The sequence below is a fragment of the Halyomorpha halys genome, unplaced genomic scaffold (genome assembly GCF_000696795.3).
Source record: "Halyomorpha halys isolate HHAL.00 unplaced genomic scaffold, Hhal_1.1 Scaffold100.1, whole genome shotgun sequence".
Lineage (NCBI taxonomy): Eukaryota > Metazoa > Arthropoda > Insecta > Hemiptera > Pentatomidae > Halyomorpha > Halyomorpha halys.
In genome coordinates this window covers 875,676-885,435 of record NW_027112088.1, presented here as the reverse complement: position 1 = coordinate 885,435, position 9,760 = coordinate 875,676, and the positions used below count along the sequence as shown (strand labels likewise).

At 28.6% G+C, this 9,760-nt stretch overlaps 1 protein-coding gene across 1 annotated transcript in view; it reads left to right on the top strand.

Moving 5' to 3' along the window:
- The window catches only part of LOC106677476 (ATP-dependent RNA helicase DDX54), a 13,070-nt gene extending 3,712 nt beyond the window's left edge, over positions 1–9,358 (top strand). The window contains exons 7-13 of the mRNA XM_014415443.3: positions 163–373; positions 480–712; positions 2,483–2,677; positions 3,576–3,705; positions 4,617–4,803; positions 7,800–8,092; positions 9,124–9,358. Coding sequence (XP_014270929.1) covers positions 163–373; positions 480–712; positions 2,483–2,677; positions 3,576–3,705; positions 4,617–4,803; positions 7,800–8,092; positions 9,124–9,293 — 1,419 coding nt within the window. The 3' untranslated portion in view covers positions 9,294–9,358. The remainder of the gene's footprint in view (positions 1–162; positions 374–479; positions 713–2,482; positions 2,678–3,575; positions 3,706–4,616; positions 4,804–7,799; positions 8,093–9,123) is intronic.
- The last annotated feature ends 402 nt before the right edge of the window (positions 9,359–9,760 follow it).

Sequence of the window (9,760 nt, the reverse complement as noted above, 5' to 3'; positions counted from 1 at the left end):
TAAAAAAAAAAAAAATATAATTTTATTTTATTTGAGTGCTTAGATATTGCTGTATTAGAATTATATAAGGGATCTTCAATCTTGTAATAAAAACAGATGTGTTTAATACTAGAAATACATAAATAAATAATACTGAACTCATAAAATTAAATTTTATTACAGGTGCTGAAAGAAAATGGTATCCCTAATACCTACATATATTCCGACCTTCATCCTAGTGCTAGAAAAATTAATGTTGCCAAATTTCAGAATGCTCAGGTTAAAGTCTTAATTGTTACTGATGTGGCTGCTAGAGGGATTGATATTCCTCATTTAGATTATGTTATTAATTACAACTTTCCCGCTAAAGTCAAATTATTTGTTCATCGAGTAGGTATGTTTCCGAAACACTTAATTTATTATATCTTCCTGAATTTTTTTATCAGTTTTATGCAAATGTTTTATAATTAATTAAAATTAACATTTATTTCTTCTCTTAGGACGGTGCGCTCGAGCTGGACGTGAAGGACATGCAATCTGCCTGGTTGGAGGGGATGAATTATGTTACATGCTGGATTTATTGTTATTCTTAGGGCGTCCTCTTCTTATCGCTGGTAATGATTCCGAGGGAAATAAAGATTCGAAGAATGCATGCTTGGGTAGAGTACCTTTGGACTATCTAGATCCTCAGCTTACTTCTCTTAATGCTGCACATTCTGCTGGTTCAGAACTGGTATTATTTCATTTTCTTTACTTCTCCTATAACTGCCTGGAATAATTTTCTTTAACCTGTAAAATGAATACTGTATTTATCCGACTATAGTTTGTTTTTTCTCAAATTGTCTCAATACATCAACCTATATTGGTAGTCAACTTGTATGAGGATTATATAATATAAGTATAATTTAAGTTCAACCAAACCATGAGCTTTTAAGGTACTTCATAGTTTATATTTGTTTCTATTTAAATGGTAGGAGATTGAATACAATAAAAATGAATTATAAATGAAAATTGTTCTCTTGCTCTCCTGCATTTTTAGGAAAGAACATGCAAAAAATAATTTTCAGAACAGGGTCAGGGATGATATATTATATAAAAATGATATATTTCAACTGAGAACTGAGTGAGAAAACAAAGATTTTAAGTATAGCTAGGATGTTCTTGCAAATATACACATATTCATGTAATAATTTTAAAATCAGTTAGTAAAATAGATAAAGTCAATAAAATTTTCAATTTATACTTTGTAAAAGTTAATCTCATGATGAGGAAACAATTGGATTTGTAAATTTAAAATTTTCAGGTGTAAAATGGTGTCATCTCAAGCCTTAGTACCATATTATCATTCAAAAAATTTACACTTAACTGATATTTTCACTGATGATCTCGGCAATCAGCAGAATGTCTTTAAGAGTCTAAATTTGTTTTTAAGACATCTTGCAGTTCTATTTTCTATTTCTCATGAGGCATCTTACATTTTTTGAATTGCTTCATTAATAAGATCTATGTTTTTAATAGAGACAAGTTCTATAATTAAAGTTGTGGAATAGTGATTACAATTAAAGCATAATTGCCAAAGATAGAAGCCAATTATTTTCCAAATTAGTTTTTCCTACAATTTCTGAGCCTAAGAAGCAGCTGCAGCTGACTCACCATCTAGTCTTGCAATATCCTTTATTTTATCAAAATTCTTGAAATAGTACTCAGTAACCTCCAACCAACTTCAACATCTCCTGACAACTTGCTGAGGAGGCAGGATCAGTTCAGGGTAATTTTCATTCAAAATTTTCACTTGGCTTGGTTAGGGATGGTTATAAAGAGGTCCTTTTCAGCCAATGAAATCAATAAATTTCTCTCTAGAAATTCAGACTAAATCTCTGTCTGAAAAAAATTAATATTTACATAGAATCCTCGCGCTAGTTATATGGAATGAAAATAGAAGAATAGCTGATATAAATGGTACATAGAATTAAGAATTGAGAATTCTAACCTACTTAGGTAAATTTAAGTAGATACAAAAATGTATCCTCTTATTTAAAAGCTTCATCATATATTTTTATGATATATGATATAATTTTCAAATTTAATATACATATCTCAAAAAGAAAGAAATGTGGTTAAATTAGGTATTAATTAGATAAATAGAATTAATACCTAATTTGACCACATTTCTTTCTTTTTGAGATATTTTTATTAAATTTGAAAATTGATTTCTTGTTAGTAGTTTAGTACCCCCACAAATTTTCTCCTTGAATATCATTTTCCAAATGGGCAGTTCAACTTATATTCTGGCAAATATGGTAATCAAATTTCATCATTTATAAATGTCTTTATTTACTAAAATTGATTTAAATTTTAAATTATATTAAATATTAGGAATTGATTGGCAATGTATAAATTTATATTACAAGTTATAGAAAAATCAATTTTCTCTTTAATTTAAAAAAAGCTCTTTTATTTATTTAAATAAATTCCCTTGTAACCTTTATTATTATTTTTCCAGGAAAGCTTGAGAAAAGTTAGCGAGAATGCTTATAAACGCTACATTCAATGCAGAAGTGGTGCATCAATGGAAAGTGTGAGACGAGCAAAGGAAGTTTCACTTTTGCATATCGGGGACAGTTCTCTATTTGAAGGAAAAGAAGTTGCTGGAAAGAGTCAGCTTTTAGCCGGCATCAAAAATTACCGACCGAATGGGGTAAATATTAATTACTTAATTTTTCTCATCTTCTCGAGTTACTGATTTGGTTACCTCCTCTAGCTGTCTCTCAGATTGGCGAGAGAGTTATCTTTTAACTATGAGTGATAAGATTAGTAGTTAGAAATATAATTTTCATGATTGAAGTTCAATGAGGGGAATTTGAAAAATCTATAACATGCTATTAATGACTTCATATCTGTGTGCAAACATGAAACCAGAATTTTGTTTATAGAAAATACACTTTCACTGTTTGAAAATGAAAAAAAATGCTTTATTGAAAGTATTGTTCATCACTAGCTATATAGTTTTCCTATCTCAGAAAATTTCTGGATGTCACACCAAAAAAACTGCTCTTCTTTTGTGACATTGTCATTTTTGTATGTGATGGGCTGTTAAGCAAGTGTGAACCAGACTGATACAAATAAGTAATAATCAGATGAAACCAAGTCTGGTGAGTTAGTACAGTGGATGCATTTCCCAACATAATCCCTTTATCATTTTCTTTAACAGTTTTGCTGTGTGTGATGATGTATTATCATGAGATAAAATTACTTTGTGTTTCATTCTATGATAATTTTTCATGGAAAGTTTGATTTAAAACAATCATTTGCTATCACTAGCCGATCATTTAATTAATAATTAATATTTTATTATTAAATATCATACCTTTAGAAAAGATCACATCCACCCTAAATTGGTTGAAATATATTTTGTGATAATCCCACTGAATGAATCTTAACCTTCCCTCCCTGACTAGAATAGATTGGTTACCTGTTGGACAACCTGTCCCTCCTGCTTTAGTAGGAGTAGGTACATAAGGAGATTAAACCCAAAACAAACTTTGAAGTACTCTATTGTATCTATTGATTATAAAATTATTTTACTTTTATTTTAGACAGTGTTTGAGATTGGCGTTTCATCAAATTCTGAACTATATACTGTTATGAAAGCAACACGTCGAAAGCATAAAAATAACATTGTATCCTTTCATCAGAAAGTTCAAGAAATACTTGAGTCTAAAAAAGGTATTTGATATGTTATTACTTTTTTCTGTATTTTTTTAAAAAACTTATTGTGTTAAATTAAGTTCATTTATTATTTTCTTAATACTCACAGACGTAGTGTACTATTTTACAGCAAACTAAATCACATCTCTTACTCTATATACCTTGTATATAAAAAACAGATCTGGTAATTTTCCTTGAATGAAAGTAGTAAACCCATAACTAAAACCATTCTCTTATTACCAATAAACATTGGTATGACTTCTGATTTAATAGCCCTTAACTCTTCCAAGGGGTTTGTTTAGTTTACAGATTTATAATTGATATTCTAAATTATTTTTTTCTAAGATCTTACAATTTTTTCTTCTTAATTAGTACTTTTTTTTATATTCTTTTACCTACTTCCAAAATAATTTTGTTAATTGTATGTTTTAAATTGACCATATTAGTTGATAATTGCTTTCAACGCTATAATAGTGTCTGTGATTATTCGATTAACAGTCTAAAATTAATAATGAATTGGTCTTTTCTTTTCATAATGGTTGAGTTATAGTCTCTACAAAATAATTGCACAGAAAATTGTGTTGCTTTACAAATTATTGATTTGTTGTTTAGAATAGATAAAATTTTGTAAATAAATTTATGAATTTTTATTATTTTAATCCACGTATTTGGTTAAGTAGTAAAAACAAAACTTAAGTTTTATTAAATTTTAAAATAAAGTATTTTGTAGTTTTTAATGAACAATTTTGTTCATTATAGTAAGTTTCATTTTAATCTGAATGCATATTAAGTGAACTAGTGAAAACATAATTGTATTAGATATTTAAAATTGTCATATTTTATTTTTTATAAAATATAAAATTGTTTGTTCCCATAATGATATACCTAAGAACTGAATGATATAAGTGGTTTATTTTTATTTTTTGTAGCTTCATCTGAGAAACCAGAGATAAATTTAGAGCTTAGTGGAAATGATGATATTGCAACAACATTCAGTCAGGTTATTTCTGGAAAACGGAAAAAGGAACCTTTTCTTGGAAACTGTAAAAAACAATGTACCATTGATAAAGAGAATTTCATACCCTATAAGCCATCAGACCAAGTCATTGAAAAAGAGTAAGTTCATTGTTGTTTTAAATACTTTGATAGATTATTATTCATATTTCTGGAAATTACCTCTGTACTGGTGTGTTTTGGTACATATTTCCCTTCTTACTACATGCTGCCATAATTGATAGCCAGTTCATTAGTGGTTGATTTAGCATTAAATTTCCTACCGATGTTTATTTCAAATAATTGAATCAAAACCATCTGGATTATGACTATTAAGGGTCAGCTGGTCTTTTAGGACCTGTTTCAGTCCCCTATATAAATAACCTCAGACAAATCTTTTAGATGTTAGATCGTTTTAATATCCTGAATTTAAAATGACAATTACTAATTATTATAAATAGTTTTGGTCACTATATATAAGGTACCTCCAGATGGTTGACAGGTTTCACTTAACTGGAGTAAAAAGATGATATTGACTTAAGTGTCCTTAGCAGTTTGTTCACTCTTTTTCAAACAGTAGTTTATTTAATTACTGGCTATGCTCTTTTGTCCTTAATTTCCTCTACTTATTGTACACATGCTTGCCTAATCATCTACTGGATACCTTAAATTTATGAAATAATAATTAAAATACTGAAATTATTTCTTCATTCTCATTTATTCTAAACTTCTTAAACATTAATTTGTTAGTATTGCAAAATGAATACTGTGCGCCATTTATATAAGATACAGTGTTTATTTTTTGTGCCTTAGTTCATTAAATAACAGCTAAATTGTAATGATTTTATAGACTGACCCAAGAATATTTTTTTTGTTCCAATCTGTTAACAATTACTTTTTTTGTCAAATAATGCATTAATGAATAATTTACTATTAGTCAATAAATATTGCCAAACATTATGGTTAAAAGTTTGTCCAAATGAGTTAGAAGCCATAATTTTCGCCCTTAAAAACTTAACTTGTGTTTGAAGAATCAGACTAATTTAAATTAGTTTTCTATTTCATCCAGTTTTATTGTTACTATTACTGCTGTTACTTACCAGCCAAAATTATGTAATTAAGTTAAATATAATTGAAAGTCTCAAAATTGTTAACTTATTTGTTTTCAAAGGAATCACAGAAAAGTGTTTTTTTTTAGGAAAGTTCATAACTATCTTCACTATTATATTTCACTTTAATATAGAATCTAAACTAGAAACATCTTCATCTTTTTTAAGCCCAAACCTTTGTGATGGTGAGGTAATTTATTTCAACTTATCACAGCTAACGGTACCTCCAACGTGTCCCCTAAACCTAGTTAGAATCAGGCTAGTCCCGTGGCATACATGTATGCCACCAGTCTGTGGCCAAATACAAGCATGGCATTCGTTTAAACCCCTAAACCATCAGTAAAAAATGAGGGAAGTATGTTAGTACAAGAGCCCAAGAGGAGAAAAAAGGCAGTCATCTCACCCTAATTTTTTATTACTTTAATGAAAACTATGTATAATTGATAGCAAAAATTGATGAGTCTGCCAAGTATAGATAGGAGGAATAAAAAATGGTGGCTGCTTCAAACTGATAAAAAAAAATTTTTTCATTCGGAGCTCTATATTTTAAAAAGTAGGAACAACACAAGAAAACCTAAGAGAATGTCATTTAAAGAATAGTAAATTTGCTAAAATATGAGCCCTAATAGAGTTATTTACATTAAATAGTTCTCGAGATATAGCTTTTTAAAAAGCAACATTTCCGAAAAATGTTGTATGGGACATCCTGAAAGATCAGTAGTTAGTGAATTTATTTTGAAAAATTTATATCTCAAAAACTATTTGACGTACAGATGTCTATTAGCACTCAAATTAAAGCTAGTTTAATGAGCTATAAAATGGTTTATGATGTTTATATTCGCAGGAGTAATAGTTTACATGAAATTTGCTCAAATAAATTGATTTATAGTTGTTCGGACAAATTTTCATTTGCCAAATCTATATTCATATGTGAATGTCATAAAAACCACTACCCCTACGAAGATAAGTGTCATAAACTACTTTATAGTAAGTTAAATTTCCTTTATTTTGAGTGTTGGCAGACATATGTGCGTCTTATGGATCTAGAGATATATTTTTTCAAAAACCAAAATTTTATACGAACAACTAGAAATTAACATTTTGTGAGTTTATTTTGTCAAATATCATAAAAACTACTACTCCTACAAAGATAAACATAATTAACTATTTTGTAGTAAATTTAACTAGCTTTAATTTGAGCGCTGGCAGACATCTGTACATCAAATGGTTTCTGAAATGAAGTTTTTCATATATCAAACTTATTGTCCGAACAACTATACATCAATTTATTTTAGCAAATATCATGAAAACTGTTATCCTACGAAGGTAAAGATCAGAAACTTCTTTATAGTCCATTAAACTAGCTTTAATTTGAGTGCTAATAGACATCTGTGCATCACATAGTTCCTGAGATATAGATTTCTCAAAATAAATTAACTTACTACTAATTTTTCAGTAGATTTTTAAAAAGCTATATCTCGAGAACTGTTGGACTTAAATAGCTCTTTTAGGGCTAATATTTTAGCAAATTTACTCTTCTTTAAATAATGTTCTCTTAGATTTTCTAGTGTTGTTGTTAGTTTTTAAGATATAAAGCTCCGAATGAAAAATTAATGTTTTTCAAGGTTTTGAAACAGCTGCCATTTTTTATTCCCCCTACCTATACTTGGCAGACTCGTCAATTTTGACTAGTAATTATATCTAGTTTTCATTAAAGTAATCAAAAATTGGGGTGAGATAACTGCCTTTTTTCTTCCCGGCTCTTGTACTATGTGTTGTTTAAGAATCATGTAAAACTCTTCTTCTTTGTGAGTAAAAACTTCATCATTATAAAATAAAAAATTAAATATTTATGAACTTAACCTTAAAAATATATAAATATTGTTTTATAAATTCTTGATTAAAACAATTATGAAAAAAAAAACAGCACCTTTGATTAAATTGTTACATTTTTATAATCATAAAACTGTCTCCTATATATTTTCATTTAGAGCTCTCAAATTTTTGCAGGCTTGCAGTTAATAATTTCACCAGAGAGGCTAATGCAGTTGGAGTGGATCTGACTGGTGATACTGAAGCTGGTATGTTGGGTGCAACTAAGCAAAGGAAGGTATGGGATAAGAAGAAAAAACGAATCGTTACAGTTGGGGGGCAGAAGAAAGAGGGAAAAATAAAGTCAGAGTCAGGTGCTTGGATCCCTGCATCCTATAAATCAGGACGTTATGCTGGCTGGTTAGAGAAGACCAAAACACTCTCGAGGATAGAAGAGGAACAAGAAGAAGATCAAGGACCTGTCCAAAATAGTCAGTATTTTTTTTTTTATTACTTATAATTTTTGATTTTGCTGGTCAAATAATGTTGAAATTCCAAGTTACCCAATAAAGAACTGATAAAGCTTTTATTTGGATCACCTATAAAATAATAATATATTTTTGTTTTTATTTTGCTGCTTAAACAAAATTTGGTTTGATGTAATTTGTTTTGTAATAGATATGTAATTGCCATTTCATCTCCATTTCTGAAGATGGTAAAGTCTCGGTTTGAAAATTAAATTTTTTCCGTTCAAAAAATATTTGAAGTCCCCCTGAAAACTGAAATTCTATAAATCGAATTTTTTATTAAAAAATCACTAAAATAGCGATAACTTGTATGCGGATCCACCAATCTACTCAATGTTTGGAGGCCCTAAGTAGGGGGGTTAGTGAAAGTTGGTGTGATGCACGCACTGCACCAGATTTTTTTTTTCCAATACTGTTCTACTCATTATTAGTGAATGTTTGAAGGTTAAATTTGGGGGTGAGGAGAAATTCCCTTCTAATCCGTATGCTAGATTGTTATGGGTGTTATAATCTCTCTACTGGAGAGATATATTTACAGTCTAAATAAAAAATGTTTTTTAGCTATTGTACAAAGAGTGTCGAATTTTGAACATAGGCAAAATCTTATTTAAAAGAAAAAAAAGAAGCTACAAGATATTTTCACCCATTCAAGATAATCATGCCACCAAATCATTTGCCAAAACTCCATAAAAATCTGTTGAAAACTTTGTTATACCTTCCTGTAGATAAGGGTATCTTCACTGCTAACCAATCAAGAATTTTAATATAATTTAAAAATTTTAAGCCAGAATCCAAAACAAACTTTCTTGTCGTGCATAACTTGCTTTGAATGATTTTCAGTTACTTTCAGTAGCGGTAGCAAAAGTGAAAATTAGAAATAATATTATTTTGCAAATTATATAGATATTATTATTTTAATTTTCTTTGCATGATATAGCCCTGCTCTGTCTGTAAATTTGTCTAAAGTATCATAATTTATTAATTTTTTTTTTTAGTTAAACGTAAAGTGCCACATACTCGTTGGGCCAATCATAATTTAAAACTTGAAATGAAAAAGAAGTTGGAATTAAAGAAGCCAGAACAGATAGCTAAAGCTAGAGAACAGTTGGAAAGAAAGCAAAGACGCCATGGTCGACACAAAAAAAAGGGAAGAAGAAAGCATTAAATTAATCATGTTTATATATATATATATATTTAAAAAATGTAAAATATACACATACTTCTCTTTAATCTACTTTATTTAAATGGCACCATAACTTCCATTTCATGTTATTAGACAATCAATAGCTTGTATTTAAATATGGCATTCGCTCTAATGATTTTTGAATATGATTAACAGACGTTGCAATCTTATTTTTTGTGAGTTGTACCAGGTTGTTTACTTTAGGTCTCTGTTTTTAAGAATTATATGCTGGTATAATTTAATTATTCAGTTAAGTCACAATATTTCATGTAGTAAAATTTACTTTAACTATAATTTTTTTAAATTATTTATATATGCAATGGAAGAATACTTTAAGATATTTATTTGAAAATGACAAAAATTTGAGTCTATATTCATTTTAATTTTGATTAATTACCTGTTATGGATTGCTTTTTTAATTCTTATTTTATTTATTTATTTATTCCATA